Source organism: Rana temporaria, chromosome 11 (assembly GCF_905171775.1).
Source record: "Rana temporaria chromosome 11, aRanTem1.1, whole genome shotgun sequence".
Lineage (NCBI taxonomy): Eukaryota > Metazoa > Chordata > Amphibia > Anura > Ranidae > Rana > Rana temporaria.
This window is the reverse complement of record NC_053499.1, coordinates 115,544,772-115,564,691: the sequence shown is the minus strand read 5'-3', so window position 1 is coordinate 115,564,691 and position 19,920 is coordinate 115,544,772. Positions and strand designations below refer to the sequence as shown.

Below are 19,920 nucleotides of genomic sequence, written 5' to 3'. Positions count from 1 at the left end.
TGCCCATTTGTGGGCACTAATTGGCATCTTTTTTTTTTCCAGACTTTTTTTTTTTTTTTTTTTGCCCTTCCCTGGTGGTCCATGTGGCGATCCGAGGGGGGGCTGCACTGATAAACAATCAGCGCAACCCCCCCTGTCAGGAGAGCCGCCGATCGGCTCTCCTCTACTCGCGTCTGTCAGACGCGAGTGAGGAAGAGCCATCAACAGCTCTTCCTGTTTACATCGTGATCAGCCGTGTTGGACACGGCTGATCACGTGGTAAAGAGTCTCCGTGAGAGACTCTTTACCGAGATCGGTGTTGCGGGGTGTCAGACTGACACCCTGCAACAACGATCGCCGCGATGCGCGCCCCCGTCCATGACGTCCAGTCAGGATTCTACAACCACTTTGCCGCCGTCAATCTGTCATTGGCGGGCGGCAAGTGGTTAAAGTACATTGATATTTCAATGATTCTGACAGCAATTTTGAAAGTTGTTGATTGGGTTTCTTTTAGGCTGCATTCACACCTGAGTGTAGCATCTGAGTTGTTTCTGTATTTTTTCCCTGGTTCACACTGGTGCGTTTAACATGCGATTTGACATGTCAAATCTGCAGCATTTGCCGGCAATGGCACCGTCCTAATCGGTGCACCGATTTCAAAAAGTAGTTTCTGTACTACTTTTTGCAATTTCGGTCTGCGATTAACTTTGACAATCTGTGCAGAAATCTACACAGATTTGTCTGTAATCGTGGCCAGAATCGGAACTGACGGGCGGGAGTGAAATCGTGCGAGTTCAGCTGAATTTTTGTTATTGGCCAATAGAGAAAACTATTATCTGTTGCATCATTTGTTGCTAAGTATTTCAGCTTTTTTCCATTCGCTTTTATTTATTTTTTATCATTATTCATTTTATTTTTTTTTCGTTCGGGTAAGGTTTGGGGTTATTTATTTTTTGTTAGGGTGTTAATACTACTACTACTAATAATAATAGATCAAATACTACTACTAATAATAATAATCAAATAAATTAAAAATAATAAATATTAAATGAATACTTTGTAATAATAAATACAATTAACGACTAGACTGTGAAAATAAATAAAATAAAAAAACCCAAAGGTTGGCGCTGCGCTAAAAAATTAGTGATAGACAAGTGATGAGTGATGTTATGAACAAACAAAAAGAAAGATAAGTAGCAGCTAGCACTAAAATGTGTACAACAAATTAACAAGCATAAATATAGAAAGCAGTGCAGCGCTGTTATTAGTGATAGATTGCTTAAATACAATTAAGTAAAAACAGTGTAAGCAAAAAAAAGGCTCTTTGATATGAAAAAGAGTCCAAATGAATTAAATGAATAAGTGATAGAAAAAACAGCAAAGTCCGTTTAAAAACCCAAAATTAAAAAGTGTCTCTTAATCCGGTGTGATTTCATCTATAAAGAAAATTCCTTAATTAACAAGATGTGATGAGATCTTGATTGCTGTGAAATGGTGTTCACCCATGCAATTCGTGAAAATAGGATTAACTGCTTACCAGAGGTAAAGACTGTTTTCCACCAGTCTTATAGAGCCTATGGGAAGTCTGGTCTCCCAATACCTTTTCAGCAATAATATAACTCAGCATTCGATCCGGGTGTCATAAATTGGAACAAAAGAAACTATTCATAGTGCATACCGTTTAAACCAAAGGTTAAATTTAATAAAAGTAATGCATTTACAGTTATGTTGCCAAAAACTGCATCAAAGTGGACAAGGATAAAAAAGAGAGGGCGCTTCAGCTGTAGTGTTCCGATGCTCCTCGCTACTCAGTCTGCAACCACGGCCAGCGTTCAGGACGGAACGCAATGACGTCACGGCACCCTGTGAAAATAAATAACCAAACACCCTAACACAATATAAATGGATAGCTAAATTATTATTTATTTATTTTGCACAGTGCAACACAAACCACCTTCTTACATTTCAATCAAGTTTGCTTTAAAAAAAAAAAAGTAAACATGCGATGTTCCGTGATCAGCGCATCGACACCGCTATCGTTCCCGAACCCCAGTGGCTGCGTTTTTTAATGTACGAATTGATGTGAACCAGCCCCAAAACCATTGTCTCATTTACTGCTTTAACCACTTAAGACCCGGACCAAAATGCAGGTAAAAGACCAGGCCCCTTTTTGCGATTCGGCACTGCATCGATTTAACTGACAATTGCGCGGTCGTGCGACGTGGCTCCCAAACAAAATTGGCGTCCTTTTTTTCCCACAAATGGAGCTTTTTTTGGTGGTGTTTGATTACCTCTGCGGTTTTAATTTTTTTGCGCTATAAACAAAAATAGAGCGACAATTTTGAAAAAAATGCAATATTTTTTCCTTTTTGCTATAATAAATATCCCCCAAAAATATATAAAACAATTTTTTTCCTCAGTTTAGGCCGATACGTATTATTCTACCTATTTTTGGTAAAAAAAAATCGCAATAAGCGTGTATCGGTTGGTTTGCGTAAAATTTATAGCTTTTACAAAATAGGGGATAGTTTTTTATTGCATTTTTATTCCTTTTTTTTTTTCGTGACTGCGACATTATGGCGGACACTTCGGACAATTTTGACACATTTTTGGGACCATTGTCATTTTCAAAGCAAAAAATGCATTTAAAATGCATTGTTTATTGTGAAAATGACAGTTGCCGTTTGGGAGTTAACCACAGGGGGGCACTGAAGGGGTTATGTGTGACCTCATTTGTGTTTCTAACTGTAGGGGGGTGTGGCTGTAGGTGTGACGTCATCGATTGTGTCCCCCTATAAAAGGGATGACACGATCAATGTCAGCGCCACAGTGAAGAACGGGGAGGCCGTATTTCCACACAGCTCTCCCCTTTCTTCAGCTCCGGGGACAGATCGCGGGACTCCAGCGGCGATCGGGTCCGCGAGTCCCACGGTCCTGGAGCTTTGGACCGGGTCGCGGGAGCGCGCCCGTGACCCACAGCTGGGTACTAGTAAACTAGTACAGGACGTACCTGTACGTGGATGTGCCCAGCCGTGCCATTCTGCCGACGTATATGTGCAGGAGGCGGTCCTTAAGTGGTTAAAAATATATACACTCAGGGTCAGTTCACACCACATGCAGTCCTGTGCCTTTTTTTTCTGAATGTATAGAAAGTAGGTTATATTGTTTCCAATGGGATAATTCACACCAGTGCAATCAGTTCCAGGGCTTTCCAGTTCCAGAAAAAAAAAATAGAACATGCTGCATTTTTCCTGCACTGGACTGTGCTGGAAGGCAGTAAAACACTTAAAAAAATACACCGGACCCCAGTACAGTGAACAAAAAAAAAACACATAACAAAAGAGCATCTGGAATGCATGCAGAAATGCATTAAAAACGCACCTGAGCATACACATTCAAAACTCGCATCCAGAACGGATCTGGAGTGCGCTTTTTGGTGTGAAGCAGCATCCAATTTGCATGTCAGGAGTTTGGGACCGGCTCTCAATGGAGCCGGTTCACACATCTCTGGAGCGAATTGCACAGGAGAATTCAGCCAAAAATTTGGACCTTTAAAGCGGTGTTTCACCCTAAAAACAACTTTCTAGCATCTCATTCAGCATAGTAGCGCGAGCTACAGTATGCCTTTATATTTTTTTTTGGCGCCGTACTCACTGTTATATCGCGTAGTAAAATTCCAGACTCCCCGCAGGGAATGGGCGTTCCTATTCAGAGGGCTCCTGATTGACGGCCGGCTATGGCGCGTCACGCTTCACGAAAATAGCCGGCGTAGGTCTCAGCTCTTCCCGGCGCTATACGGCGCCTGTGCACAGACATCGGAGCTGACTGCGCAGGCGCCGTGAAGAGCAAACACCTATTTTGGCTATTTCCGTGACGCGCCATAGCCGGCCGTCAATCACGAGCCCTCTGAATAGGAACGCCCATTCCCCGGGAAATTTCGTAGGCGATTACACAGTGAGTACGGCGCCAAAAAAATATATAAAGGCATACTGTAGCTCACGCTACTATGCTGAATAAGATGCTAGAAAAAAAAATATTTTTAGGGAGAACCCCCGCTTTAAGCGGTAACCAGGGGCGCACTGGACCCCTGCTGTGAGTCGCTCCGTACTGCAGTGTGAACCCAGCCTCAAAGTACAGTGACTAATTCAATTTGTTGAGCATTTCTCATTCACTGCTGTATAAATATATGTTGCATTAAATCTATGAAATTGAATTAGGAAGGGTGAAATTATTGTTAGTTTAACCAAGAAAGAGGTTTTTCTTTTTGTCCTCAGAAATGTGCATAGCTGTGGTTTGCAGGGAACAACAAGAAAATGTAATTTACTAATCAACTTTTACAGTAACAGAGCTTGCTTGTTTGCCAGTTAAACTGTTAAAATGAATTTGTTAAGGTGATCACAAAACCAGTAGAATTCCCTGTATTATGTGAAATATGTTGAAAGGATATGGATATTTTACATGTGTGCTTTTCACACTTTGTATGGATTAGCAGATATTATTTCCCTCTCTATTCCTGTGCATCTGAGAAATACTAGCCATTTTCCAACTGTACTGAACTCTTTTGTCATTAAAATTACAGGACACTCAAAGCCAGTTAGTGTGTGTGTGTGTGTGTTAGTGTTAGTGGACAGATGTGTATTGGAGAAGGGGATGGGCCAGGTTGACACCGGAGAGAATTTAGGTAGGGGGTTGGGAGTTAACAAAAAGCTATCCACTTTTTTGTTAGAAGAATGAGTGTGTGAGGAGAGAGGAACAGTAGGCTAAAAAAGGGAAGATTTTAAATGAAATGGGAATCCTTGATAAGGGAAATACAAAACGGGATTATGGCAGCACGGACAGTGAAGAAATGTGTAGCAGAGGAGGAACTGGCAGGTTTGTAAGCGAGGAGGGGAGGCTGGCCACACTGTGAGGAATATTTAGGCAAGCACACAGGGAGGAGCTGAAAACAGCTAGGCCTATTATTCTCGCTTCCAGGGTTTATGAAATATCCACGTCATGATCTTTTCTCCTCCTCTACTGACAGCCTTTCCAGCTTAATAGGCAAGACCCTCCAGCATCCAGGGAACAGAAATTGCATGATGTCTCAAAAAGATGAGCCACAGGACAAGTAAGTGACTGTAGCCTGAACTATTTTGCTGCTTCTGTTTCTTCTTTGCTTTTCCTGTATTCTGTGTTGTCTTTAAATAACCGTCCCTCTTATAAGTCTCTTTTCCTCCTTGACTGTGTCCCATTCCATATTGCATTCTAGTTGTGTCTGTCTGATTTGCATGGCTTGCTTGTGTTACTGTAGGACAAGTAACTGGATAAACCAGTTCCTCCTTGTCATTCCTTTTCTTTCACCTTCAATTACATTGGTGCTGCGAACATCAATCAGCCTGAGCTGGACGTCAGTAACCCCTTATGTCACCGTGTTCCATTGAACGGGAAGTGTTGCATTACTGCTGTGTTTTGATGGGAACACTCAGCCCGGAAGCAATCTATTCTGTATTTAAATATTCTATGACTTGGCATTGGTTGGGTGTAGACTAATTTAGATCTAGGGAAATGTAACCCATTCAGTTCATGGGGTGTATTTATTTGGTCACCCAAGGTGTTTTCACTTTTGCATGAGATTGGGATAACACCTACTTTATACAGTATTGGTTACATGTATTTACGGTATTTAGTATCATCGCAGAAAAAATTGCAGCGTGCTATTTTTAGATGTCCTCTACTGGAAGTTTCAGCACGGTTCAGTTTTACTATTCATAAATTGGCCATACATTATACAATTTTTTTACCCAATTTCCTTTTAGATTTATCTTCAACTCTGTAGTGCAAGGGGCTGCCTGATTAGATACAAATTGAAAGTGTTTGTTTAGGTTTGACCTCCTCGAAATAAAAATGGTATACTGTATGGCCAGCCTTATTGATTAACTCCTGTGTGTGTATTGTGCAGACAGATCTTGAGTATCAATTGTTAATTACATGTGAACACTCTGTCCCAACAAAGGGTTAAAGGTTTAGAAGATGACCTTCCTGCATTGTATGTTATTGAGAGCATGCTTAGGCTGTCCCTAGGATAGTCAGTCAGTTTTAACCATGTGAATTAAACCACTTAAAGCATACCTGGCAATCTAGTTTCAATCCCTGACATGCTTCACTTTTTTTTCCCCACTTCTTGCCTTCTAAAGATCTCACATGTAAATGGTTGAATTATTTACAGATTTTTTACTTTTCCCTATTTATCTTAACTCCTAAATATCTCACACAAATGGTTAATAGTTCATTAATTTTTTTCCTACACAGGGCCTACTCAGTCAGGATTATTTGCTTTATCCTGGGGCTTGGAACTCTGTTGCCATGGAACTTCTTTATTACAGCTATTCCAGTGAGTTTACTTGTGTTTATCATGTTTACAAAATTAGACACTGCTAAATGAATTAAATATGCCAGTATTGGGTTATCTCTGTGTAATGTAAACTAATATATTTTAAGGTTTGAACTTAAAAATACATTTTAGTTTAATCCGATTTCCAGCCACTGCTGACCACTTTGACAGCTCTCCTGCTTTGCCAGGAGTGAGAATGCTTGCCTCTGCAGATACTATAAATGCTCTTAACTAAGGGCTCTTTCACACGTCCGTTCCGTTCGTCCGTTTTTTGGACGTCCGTTAACGGACCGCAATGCTTCCCTATGGGCTAGCGTCCGTTAGCGGATGAGCATCCGCTAACGTCCGTTAGCATCCGTCTGCGTTCAGTTCCGTTTTTTTGGACGGAAGAAAACCCTATTTTTCTTCCGTCTAAAAAACGGAACGGACGAAAAACGGATGATCCGTTTATCATCCGTTCCGCTAACATCCGTTTTTCTATGTAAAAAGCCCCCCAAAAAAAAACGGATGGAAAAACGGATGGAAAAACGGATGGAAAAACGGATGGAAAAACGGATGGAAAAACTGACGGAAAACTGACGAAAAACGGATCAACTGATGAAAAAAAAACTGATCTGAAAAACTGAACGGACGTGTGAAAGAGCCCTTATTGTTATGAGCATTATTGGAACTGCAATGAAGTAGTTTGAGATAGTTGTACAGTAAACAGTGGTGGTATAAAGGTCTACTGTTTTGTTAGTAAGGCATTCCTCTCTGTGCTACGTGACCGCGGCACGGAAGGAACTGGGTGGTTTTGTTTTTTAACTGGTAGGGTGAATGCTGCCTAAGTCCACTTGTACCAATAAAGTACAATGTGTGATTTTTGTATTTACTTTGTTTTTTAGGCTAGGTTTAAGGACATCCACTCTTTCAGGCTGAAGCAGTACTGTATGAAGAGGGTGGATTTTTTTAAAAACTTTACTTCAAAAATAAAAAACAAATAACCAGATTTGACATAGTCATAGAGGAAGCCAGGCTGTGGAATTGCCCTTACCCACCTGTAACATGTAAGTTTATAAATAAGCCTACACCCAGGGGTGTTGAACTCAAATCCATCGGGGACCGCATTAGCAGTATGTATGGTATGAAAGGGCTGGTTGTATCTGTAGGGCTATGTATCTACTCTTTAATGTTGCAGTGCTGGGCAGGTGCAGGCCAGCACCGAGACCACTTACACTCCTGTAACAGATGATGCAACTCCAAAAAGGAGGGTCACAACGCTGGTATCATCTGCAAGAAACTGTATTGGCGACTGCTCAGACCAAACACCATCAGAAATTAAGAGTACGCTATGTACAGAGTGAAGAGTTCAGAAATGCGCTATGTACAGAGTGACGGTTCAGGAGTGCGTTACGTACGTGCATACATGCAACATGTCATTCTCACACCTCCTAGGTTCCGATCTCTGCACCCACCACTCTCACCCGCACATTAGCCTCCACGGCTCTCATCCAGCCCCACCCCCAAAAAACCGTCCTTACATCTGTACTCTCTCCTACCTTTCTACCTTGCCCAACTCTGGTACTTCCCCGTATAGCAAGTCCTTTAAAAACCTGCCCACAGGATGCAGCCCACTGGATGGTAAAGAAAAAAAATTCCGTTCAAGCTGACAGGAACCTCAGCCGCTAACAGCTATGCCCAGCCCGACCACAGATGCACTTAGCGCACTGGCACTGCTGGATGGACTGACCGAAAGAGCAGGAAATGTTTACTCTAGTTCCCTGGGAGACGGCCGGCCGCGCATGCGCTCACACAGACTAAGGAGAGGGGATGTTTAATCTTGGCTGGGAGACAGGCAGTGGGAAAAACAGGTGGTGGCGGCCAGTGGATCCTGCGCGGGCCACATTATGTAACCGGGCGGGCCCGATTTGGCCCGCGAGCCTTGTGTTTGCCACTTAAGATTTGAAAAAAATAAATAAGGATTTGGTGCATATCGCCAGTACATGCACACTTCCCCATATAGTGTCTGTAAAATGCTGCAAGTACATAAAAATGAGCTTGTAACTTTCTGTAAACTGTTCTGCACTAATATCCAAAACGGCATTCTCAGCCCTGCCCAGTCCACCTCCTTTTAGCAGAATACTTTCCCCCACTGCTCCTCCATAGATCCAGTTCAGTGGGTGTGTTGTCATACTAGGACAGCAAGTGTGTTACTGACAGGATCAGTGAGTGAAAAGGAAAATAAACCTGAAACACAGAATGCAACCATCACATCTGAGGACTGACATGCTGCAATGTGTTACATTTTTGTTCTTGGGTTTAGAAGCAATTTAAGCTGGTTCACACCAGTGCAATGCGGGAACCAGCACGATTCTCGCATTGTATAGAACTCGCAGGCAGTCCACACTGATCAATGCGAACTGCTTCAGGTGTCAATAGAAAGTTAATGACGCCAACTCCACAGATCGGTTTGTATATTCAGTGCCTCTATTGACAACTGTGACAGTAAATAACATTGTTTTTGACACAGGCAGGGTGGTGACATCAGAATTTACACCTCATCCAATCGGGGAACACCTTTCTTTCACTGAAAAGAAAAAATAACTTTTTATGAATGGTGGCAGTGCTGAGTAAACAACATGGTGTGGTTACATTGCAGAAGGGCAACTACTCACCAGGCTGCTGCTATTACTGCAGTAGCAGCAGCTTACACAGGGAAATGCAGCATTTCACACATTTTTGTAAATATTTTATTCTATCTTTTCATGTGACAACACTGAAGAAATTACACTTTGCTACAATGTAGTGAGTGTACAGCTTGTATAACTGTAAATTTAGTAATTTTCCCTCCCTGGTGTCATGCGACTCGTTAGTGTTACAAGATCTCAGGTGTGAATGGGGAGCATGTGTGTTAAATCTGGTGTTTTCATTCTCTCATACTGGTCACTGGAAGTTCAACATGGCACCTCATGGCAAAGAACTCTCTGAGAATCTGAAAAAAATAATTGTTGCTCTACATAAAGATCGCCTAGTATATAAGAAGATTGCCAAGACCCTGAGCTGCAGCATGGTGGCCAAGATCATACAGCAGTTTAACAGGACAGGTTCCACTCGGAACAGACCTCATCATGGTTTACTAAAGAAGTTAAGAGCATGTGCTCAGCATCATATCCAGAGATTGTCTTTGGGAAATAGACATATGAGTGCTGCCAGCATTGCTGCAGAGGTTGAGGGGGGGGGGGGGTCAGCCTGTCAGTGCTCAGACCATACGCCACACCCTGCATCAAATTGGTCTGTATGGCTGTCATCCCTGAAGGAAGCCTCTTCTTAAGATGACGCACAAGAAAGCCCGCAAACGTTTTGCTGAAGACAAGCAAACTCAGGACATGGATTACTGGAACCGTGTCTTGTGGTCTGAGGAGACCAAGATAAACCTTTTTGGTTCCGTTGGTGTCAAGTGTTTGTGTGTGTGTGTGTGGTGACAACCAGGTGAGGAGTACAAAGACAAGTGTGTCTTGCCTACAGTCAAGCATGGTGGTGGGAGTGTCATTTTCTGGGGCTGCATGAGTGCTGCCGGCACTGGGGAGCTACAGTTCATTGAGGGAACCATGAATACCAACATGTACTGTGACATACTGAAGCAGAGCATGATCCCCCTCCCTTCGGAGACTGGGCCGCATGGCAGTATTTCAACATAACTGCCCCAATCACACCTCCAAGATGACCATTTGCCTTGCTAAAGAAGCTGAGGGTATCTGGCAAAGCATGTCCAGAAGGTGATTGACTGGCCAAGCATGTCTCCAGACCTGAACCCTATTAAGCATCTGTGTGGCATCCTCAAACAGAAGGTGGAGGAGCGCAGGGTCTCTTATCACCCACCAGCTCTGTGATGTCGTCGTCATGGAGAAGTGGAAGAGGACTCCAGTGGCAACCTGTGAAGCTCTGGTGAACTCCATAGAGCCCAAAAGGGTTAAGACAGCGCTGAAAAAAAAAAATGGTGGCCACACACAATATTGACACTTTGGGCCCAATTTTAACATTTTAACTTAGGGGGGTGTGCTCACTTTTGTTGACAGTGGTTTAGACATTAATGGCTGTGTGTTGAGTTATTTTGAGGGGACAGCAAATGTACACTGTTATACAAGCTGTACACTCACTACTTTACATTGTAGCACCGTGTAATTTCTTCAGTGTTGTCACATGAAAATATATAATTATTTTCAAGAATGTGAGGGGTGTACTCACTTTTGTGAGCTACTGTGTGTATGTGTGTGTGTGTATATATATATATATATATACATACATACATACATACATACATACATACATACATACATACATACATACATACATACATAATTATGAAAAAAGTACCGGTATTTGATCCCCTGCTGATTTTGTACGTTTGCCCACTGACAAATGACCAGTCTATAATTTTAATGGTAGGTTTATTTTAACAGTGATGCCGCGTACACACGATGATTTTTCGGCATGAAAAAATACGACGTTTTTAAAAACGTCATTTAAAATGATCATGTGTGGGCTTCACATCGTTTTTCGGCTTCTGAAAAACGACAAAAAAAAATTCGGACATGCTGCATTTCTTCACGTCGTTTTTAAAAAATTTTGTTTTTCGGGTTGTAAAAAAAGATCGTGTGTGGGCTAAAACCACGTTTTAAACCCGCACATGCTCGGAAGGAAGTTATGAGACGGGAGCGCTCGTTCTGGTAAAACTTCCATTCATAATGGAGTAAGCACATTCATCACGCTGTAACAGACAAAAAAGCGCGAATCGTCTTTTCCTAACAAGGAATCAGCTAAAAGCAGCCCAAAGGCAAATAGAACCTCCCCCTTAGAGTTCCGTTTAACGTGTTGTACGTCACCGTGCTTTGTTCATCATTTTTCAAAAACGATGGTGTGTGGGCAACATCGTTTTTAATGATGAAGTTGAAAAACTTTTTTTTTTTTTTCATGCGAAAAAACGATTGTGTGTACGTGACAAGAGAGACAGAATAGCAACAAAAATATCCAGAAAAACACATTTAAAAAAGTTATACACCCAGGTGTCTTCTATATAGGTAATGATCTGAGATTAGGATAAGGGCCCTTTCACACGTACGGACCGTATGTCCGCATTTTCATCCGTGCGGATGAAAACGGGACATACATGGGTCCCTATGTGATTACGGGTGTCAGCGGATGAACATCCGCTGACACCCGTAATTTGTCCGCCTCCACAAAGATCTGCATTTGCGGACGGAAGAAATCCAATTTTTCTTCCGTCTGCCGGATCGGATGAACACGGACATACGGTCCGTGTTCGTCCGATCCCCCATAGGGGAGAGCGGAGGAAACACAGGGCGGTCCCTACCCTGTCAGCTGCCAGCTCAGCGGGGATTTGACGGAGGATCCCCGCTGAGCTTTTGCGGACACACGGAGCGGATCATTACTGATCCGCTCCGTGTGAAAGGGCCCTTAAAATCAGCAGCTATTGCCAGCAATGGTGCCGTCCGCAAAGTCGGCGCAGCATTGATTCCCAAAAGTAGTTCTTGTACTACTATTGGCTACTTCGGGGGGTGATTTGTATAGACAACTGTGAAGGAACCCGCAGATGTCTGTCAATTCGCCCCCGAAGTCAGACTGCATCGTCGGGTTGAAGTCTAACCTACAGCAATGTGAACCTAGGCTTAAAGTGCTCCTAATCTCAGCTTGTTACCTGTATAAAAGACACCTATCCACAGAAGCATCAATCAGATTTAAATCTCTCCAGCATGACCAAGATCAAAGAGCTGTCCAAGGATGTCAGGGACAATATTGTAGACCTACACAAGGCTTGAATGGGCTACAAGACCATCGCCAAGCAGCTTGGTAAGAGGGTGACAACAGTTGGTGCGATTATTCGCAAATGGAAGAAATGCAAAATAACTCAATTTCCCTCGGTCTGGGGCTCCATGCAAGATCTCACTTCATGTTCATGGCAACTGTGAGGAGTCAGCCCAGAACTACACAGGAGAATCTTCTCAAAGATCTCAAGGCAGCTGGGACCATAGTCACCAAGAAAACTATCGGTAACACACTACGCCGCGAAGGACTAAAATCCTGCAGCGCCCGCAAGGTCCCCCTGCTCAAGAAAGCACATGTACAGGCCTGTCTGAAGTTTGCTAATGAACATCTGAATAATTCAGAGAAGAACTGGGTGAAAGTGTTGTGGTCAGACGAAACAAAAAGCAAGCTTTTTCACATTGACTCAACTCTCCGTGAAAACCTCCTTCCCTCAGCCAGGGCATTGAAAATGGGTCGTGGATGGATATTCCAGAATGACAATGATCCAAAATACATGGCCCAAGGCACCAAAGGAGTGGCTCAAGAAGAATAACATTAAGGTCCTGGAGTGGCCTATCCAGTCTCCAGACCTTAAAGGGGTTGTATGGGTTCATTTGTTTATATAAAAAAAAACATATCATACTTGCCTCCACTGTGCAGTTCGTTTTGCACAGAGTGGCCCCGATCCTCGTCTTCTGGGGTCCCTCGGCAGCTGTCTTGGCTCCTCCACGCAAGAGCTAACCCCCCTCAGGGAAGCTTCCTCCCAAGGGGGTTAGCTTGCTGGCGTGCTCCCGTGTGATAGTCGGTGGCCATAGCCGCCGAGTGTATCACTCGGGCCGGGGATTCGCAACATTGATTTGATTGACCGCAGCGGGTGCCAATAGCTGCGCTGCTATCAATCATCCAATGAAGAGCCTGTGGAACACAACGCTGGATCGCGCCCATGGAGATTCGGGGCTCATGTAAGTAAAACGAGGGGCGGGGGGGGGGGGGGGCTGGAGAGTGCAATGAATGCAAGTGCATGGGATGAAAAACACAAGGCTTTACAACCCCTTTAATCCCATAGAAAATATGTGGGGGAAACTGAAGGGTCGAGTGTAACCAAACATCTGCCTCAAAACCTTAAAAGAGAAGTATGGGTTGTGTGTGGTTTTTTTTTAACCCATACTTACCTAGGAGGATGCAGCATCAGTGAATTCTGCATCTGTCCCCTGCTGCCTCTGCACTGAGAACCGAGCCGTCGAACACTGCCAATGGCTCGGTTCTCTCAGCTCTGCGCCCCCCACCCCCCTCTAACGAGCTCAGGCTGGACTTCTCCTTTTTTTTTTTTTTTTTTTCACATCAGACTCAACCAGGAAGCAGGACAGCGAGACATTTTTACGGTAACTCCGCCCTTCACGTCTCCTCTGTGGTCTCGCATCACATGTGGTTTATCAATTTATTTACCACTTTTTTTTTTTTTTTCTTTTATTATTATTTTTATTTTTATTTTTTTCTTTCAGCTATATACCAAGAAAAATCACTTTTGAATGAACATTATTAGTTATGACCCTCGTTACATAGAGAGAATCCCACCCCTGAGTTACTACTCTTCTTTCGTCTTTTATTCCCCCCAAGTCCTAACCCCCCACCTCCCTTCGGTTCTGTCAGTCACTGTTTAGGTTTAATTTCTCTGTTTATACCTAGGTCTCACCTGTCTATTTCTATCATTGCCTGTGTGAATTTTTCTGATGTTTTTGAAAGCTTTCCATTTCTCCCAGACTGTTCTGCTTCTAGTCTCACCTCTCATTTCTCCTTGTCCCAGATATTCCATTTCTGATATATAATCAACTCGGTGTATCCATTCTTTTATGGATGGCCTCTGTGGGTGTAGCCAGTTTTTTGGGATTAAGCACTTTGCTGCATTCAGCAACACCGGAACCAAAGTCGATCCGTACTGTTTTTTTTTTTTTACCTATCCGTTCCGTGGCACAAACAGGTCAAGGGATTTCGTAGGATCTTTTCACTTGTAACTTCTATATATTCTAGGACTTCGTTCCAGTACTCTTGTATTCTCGGGCAGTCCCACCAAACATGCACTGTGGTTCCTACTTGATTACAATCCCTCCAGCACAGCGCAGAGTTATTTGGGTGAATTTTATTCATTCTCTCCGGGGTCAGATGCCAGCGAACCATACATTTAAAATTTGTCTCAATTGTCAGTAGCATAGTTGAACACTGCACCTATCATTTGTGAGTCCTCTAGGTTTTTCCCAATGTCTTGTCCCTATTTTTCTACGCATGCCAGTGTTCCCTGCGTCTCGAAGTCTGTTAATATCCCATATAGTAACGCAATTCCATGTTTTAATGGTTTTCCGATGGAGCATAATTTTTCTATTGAGTTTAATGTTTTATCATCTCTTATCGGCTGTGGTAAGGTGCTCACAAAATGTTTTAATTGAAAGTATTCCCAATCACTAAAATGTTGAACCCCTTCCTGTGTTTGAAGATCGTTTCTTGACCTTATTTTCCCTTGTGTAACCACTTCCCCATATCTTTTAGTACCCAAATACTTTCCCATTCGTGTCTTGTTGCCTGGTGGAAAAAAAATTGTGTGCCTGCTAATGGGATTAATGGGGAGTTATATTCCCACTTTTCCCGCCTATATAGTGTGTCCCATATTTTAAATACATTCTTCGTTATGCTGTGTGTGTCCGTGCCCATTTTTCTAAATTTAGGTGGAATTCAGACATTCTTATTTAATTGTGTCGAACTTTTTGTGTCTTCCATCTGTGCCCACTTCTTTTTAGTGTATGTGTTTGTCCATTCAGCTAACCTTGCTAAAATTACGGCCTGGTAATATCTTTTTATGTCTGGGAGCGCCAACCCCCCAGTTTTTTTTTTACGACTTAGAATAGTATAGTTTACTCTGGCCTTTTTACCCTGCCAAATATATTTAAAGATTATAATTTTTATTATCTTGAAAAAGCTTTGTGGAATTATTATAGGGAGCATTTGGTACTTGTAAATTTATTTTCCGTAAAATCATCATTTCTCTTTCGTTCATAGACGGACACAGCATCCTTTGACCTTAGGGGTTATGTTCTTCCTACCAGGAGATTTTTAGGCAGAATTCTTACAGCACTTAAGGTGTTAAAACTTTCCTTCATGCCGCTCCTCCCAGGGGGCGTGGCTCCCCCAGGCATAACCCACACCCTGCTCCAGCAGCTTCAGTTTGTTTCTGCCTAACCGTCAGGAGAGTCAGGCTCTCTCTGGAGTCCTGGACTCTGGAGTTTTTTCTTGCAAATTTTTTTGCATTTTGCAAGTTTTTTCCTCGCTTTTTTATTTTATTTTTATTTTTGAATCCTGCGATTCTTCTATCAACAGCCGACTGGGTGACAGGCTGGGTCCTCGACCCTTGTAGTCCCCCCAGGTTCGGCCTTCGAGCGTGTGCCGGCCCTCAGCTACGCTTTGGGACGTCCACGACAGGCCCCATTGCTCCAGGGGTGGCCGGGGAACTTCGGTTCTAGGGCACACATATGACCGGTCTCTATGGCCTTGTCACAGTGTGTCTGGCTGACAACCATGCCGTTCGCGGACGTTGGTTCTGTCTGGGATACCTCCAGCCGGGTAGTCGCAGGACAGGTAAGTAGTGGCCCCTTACTCAGGTAAGTGGTCTGGCTGGAATGTTTTCCCTTGGGAGGTCGACAGAGTTTTCCCCTGCTTTCCTCTCTCCCTTATTCCTCTCCCTCCTTCCCCCTTTGGGTGACGGCTGTGCAGGGGTTTTTTTTCTCTGGGGCTCATTTTTTCACTCGGGTATGGCTGGGGCTGTTCTGTGTCACTGCAGGGGACTGTGGTGGACATTCTGGGCATTTTTGTGTGTGCTGTGTGCTGTTTTGGTGTACTGTCATTTTTGGGTACACTGTCTTTTTAAAACTGCGCAACGACGGCCATTTTGCCGGAGCCGCGCTTGTATTCGGCGGCCATTTTCTTGTGGCCGGCGCCGTTTTCAGCACTAGTTCGGCCTCTAGTGGCCGTTTCGGCGGGGAAAAAAGACCACGAATCATCTGAGGGGACAGACGCAGCGCTGCAGCTTCTCCTCAGCACACACTTGTCCTTCACAGACCGCGCTGTACCAGGGGGGTGGTGAGTCTCAGGGGGCCCCAGACTGTGCTCTAGCGGCCGGGAGGTGACCTGTGGGGGACTTTTTTCCTGCCATTGGCAGTGGGGGTGACACGGCAGCTGCAATATGGAGTCTGAATCAGGCCCCTCATTCCTCACAATGCCGGAATTAACCCTTAGCGCCCCTTCCCCTGCCACATCTGTTGAATCGGTGTCGGCTGTCCTGGAGTCTTTTCTCACCAGGTTTGAAGCTGCCAGTGTTCGGTTGGGGGGTAAAAAGCGCCCCCCCCCCCCAGAGGCTGTTTCTGGGGATATCTCTGACGCAGAATCTGACAACGCTGTTGCTGCTTCTGGTTCTGTCATGTCAGAGGATGCGGGCTTAACCCACATGGACAGCGAGGATGACTCTGCTGCGGAGTCTGCTGATAAGGAATTTGTTGGAGCTCTTATAACTGCGGTACGTGAGACTCTTCATTTAGAGGATGTGGCGGAGACACCAGCGGTGTCAGTCCCTTTTGGATTCCGCAAACCACCGCGTACCGCTAAGGTATTCCCTTGTGTTCCTTATTTGGACAATTTGTTGTATAAGGAATGGGATACACCGCAAAAGGCTTTTACTGTTCCTAAAAGCTTTGCTACCCGTTACCCCCTGGAGGAGGACTTTTTAAAAAAGTGGGTCACTCCTCCATCGGTGGACCCTCCTGTGTCCAGACTGAGTAAGGCTACTACGTTGCCTGTGGAGGGGGCTCCTGCTTTCAAGGACCCCGCTGATAGGAGAGTGGAGGCCGTGGCCCGCTCCCTGTTCTCGGTGGTGGGTTCGGCGGTAAGGCCGGCTCTGGCCGGAGCCCTGGTTGCTCAGACGCTAACTGAAAGGGCGAAGCTCCTGCTGCAGGACCTGGAGGTCCAGGGTGCTTCCGAGTCCTCTAGGGACCTGGCTGAGCAGTTGATTCAGGGTCAGAAGTTTCTCTGTGAGGCGGCTATGGATTCGATTCCTTTGCTTTCCAGGGCTTCTGTCTACGCAGTGGTTCTGCGCCGCCTTATATGGCTGAAGTGCTGGTCGGCTGACCAGTCCTCGAAAAAGGCCTTGGTGGATTTGCCCTTTAAGGGCGGACGGCTCTTTGGGGCATCCCTGGATGACATCATTAAGGATGCCACTGGAGGTAAGAGCACCTTGCTCCCTCAGTCAGGGAAGGGTAAGGAACCTCGCCGCAAGCAAGGTCCTACTTTTACTACCCCTAAGCGTTTTTTTTCGTGCGCCCAGAGCGGCTGGAAAAGGTCCGCAAGGGGCAAAAGCCCCTGCTGCCGGGCGTAAGCGCCCCCTGGTTTAACAAACCAAACAAGCCTGCGGACAAGCCTGCTTCCGCATGAAGGTCTGCCCCCGCCCGGGTCTCGGGTGGGGGGACGGCTTCACGACTTCGCGGATCGGTGGAACTCTCTTCTGACCGACCGTTGGGTTTGCGAGGTGGTCGCCTCGGGGTACAAGATAGAGTTCCTCTCTTGTCCCCCAAACAGATTTTTTCCATCCAACCTCCAGCTTCCTCCGGATCGTCGGCTAGCCCTGTCCGGGGCTGTCCAGGATCTTCTGGACAGAGGGGTGGTTGTGCCGGTTCCCTCGCTGGAACGGTTTCGGGGGTTCTACTCCAATCTGTTCGTGGTTCCCAAGAAGGGAGGGGTTCGCCCTGTCCTGGACCTAAAGGCCCTCAACTCCTTTGTCAAGGTGCAGCGATTCAGGATGGAGTCGGTCCGTTCTATCATAACGGCCCTCCACCAGGGGGACTTCATGGCGTCCTTGGACATCATGGACGCATACCTGCATGTCCCCGTTTGCACAAGCCACCAAAGGTATCTGCGTTTTGCGATCGGGGAGGACCACTATCAATTCGTGGCCCTCCCGTTCGGGCTGGCGTCGGCACCACGGGTGTTCACCAAGGTGCTCGCCCCGATCCTGGCCTTGCTAAGGCAGCGAGGGATCGCTATCGTGGGATACCTGGACGACCTTCTCCTGAGAGCTTCTTCAAGCTCAGAGTTAGAGGAGGACGTGTCCATCACGTGTCGGAGGAGTCCCGCCTGCCGATCAATATCCTGGAGCTCCGAGCGATCAAGCTGTGCCTTGTCAGGTGGTCCCTGGAGCTGCAGGGCCGTCCTGTCAGGATCCAGTCCGACAACGCCACGGCCGTGGCGTACGTCAATCATCAGGGCGGCACAAGGAGCTCGGCCGCGGCGACGGAGGTCGCTCACATACTTTGGTGGGCCGAAAGGTCCGTTCCGGCCCTGTCAGCGGTATACATTCCAAGTCGCACGACTCTGGATCAAGGGGAGTGGTCTCTCCACCCGGAGGTTTTTCAGATCCTGTGCCAAAAATGGTGCACTCCAGACGTGGACCTTCTGGCGTCCCGTCTCAATCGGAAGGTACCACGGTTTGTGGCCAGGTCAAGGGACCCGTGGGCAGACGCGTCAGACGCGTTAGTGGCTCCCTGGGGTCAATATCACCTGATTTACGCCTTCCCTCCTCTAAGGCTCCTACCCCGCCTGCTGCGCAGGGTGGAAGCCGAAGGGATTCCAACGATCCTGATCGCCCTAGATTGGCCGCGTCGCTCTTGGTACGCGAACCTGGTACGTCTGGTAGCAGACGCCCCCTGGCGCCTGCCTCTGAGGGAAGATCTCCTGTCTCAGGGCCCGATCTTCCATCCTGCTTTACGGTCACTGGCTTTAACGGCGTGGCTGTTGAGAACCAGGTACTGAAGGACCGGGGCCTGTCGGGCCCGGTAATCTCTACCATGATGCGTGCACGGAAGTCCACTTCTCGAAAAATTTATCATCGTACATGGAAAGCATACATCTCTATGTGTGAGGAGATGAAGTGGCACCCCCGTACTTACGTGGTGTCCCGGATCCTGCTGTTCCTACAGCGGGGAGTGGACCAGGCTCTTGCCTTGAGCACGATCAAGAGTCAGATTTCTGCTCTGGCTGTTTATTTTCAGCGTCCCGTGGCAGCGCACTCTTTGGTTCGCACGTTCGTGCAGGGGGTCCGGCATGTGGCCCCCCCGGTGCGCCCTCCGCTACCTTCTTGGGACTTGAACTTGGTCCTCTCGGCGCTTCAGCGTGCCCCCTTTGAGGACATTCGGGAGATCCCCTTGCTGACTTTGTCGCAGAAGGTGGTCTTTCTGGTAGCTATTGCCTCTATCAGACGAGTGTCTGAACTGGCGGCCTTGTCTTGCAAGGCCCCCTACTTGGTCATCCATCAGGATAAGGCGGTGCTGCGCCCGCGACCTTCTTTTCTTCCGAAGGTCGTTTCGGCCTTTCACATTAACGAGGACATTGTTGTTCCATCATTATGTCCTCAGCCGAAGAACCCGAAGGAAGCCGTTTTACATTCTCTGGATGTGGTTCGGGCCCTTCGAGTTTACTTGTCGGCGACAGCTCCGTTCCGGAAGTCGGACTCGCTGTTCGTGTCTGTGTCCGGTCCCAGTAAGGGCCTGGCAGTCTCGTCGGCCACCATTTCCAGGTGGATCCGACAGGTTGTGCTTCAGGCCTACGCCCTGAAGGGGCGGGCGCCTCCCTTTCGGGTCACGGCGCATTCGACCAGGGCGATTGGAGCCTCCTGGGCTTTCCGACACCAAGCCTCTGTGTTACAGGTGTGTAAGGCTGCGACCTGGTCGTCGGTCCAC

At 46.1% G+C, this 19,920-nt stretch overlaps 1 protein-coding gene across 3 annotated transcripts in view; it reads left to right on the top strand.

Annotated features, from left to right (window-relative positions):
• Window positions 1–19,920, top strand: part of SLC29A2 (solute carrier family 29 member 2) — an 85,564-nt gene that overhangs the window by 13,203 nt on the left and 52,441 nt on the right. For 2 of the 3 annotated variants that reach the window (XM_040328883.1, XM_040328882.1), the window contains exons 2-3: window positions 5,003–5,086; window positions 6,268–6,349. In XM_040328883.1, the coding sequence (XP_040184817.1) occupies window positions 5,055–5,086; window positions 6,268–6,349 (114 nt within the window). In that variant the 5' untranslated portion in view covers window positions 5,003–5,054. Of the gene's footprint in view, window positions 1–4,682; window positions 4,852–5,002; window positions 5,087–6,267; window positions 6,350–19,920 lie in introns of those variants that run through there. The other variant, XM_040328881.1, reaches the window with a different exon arrangement.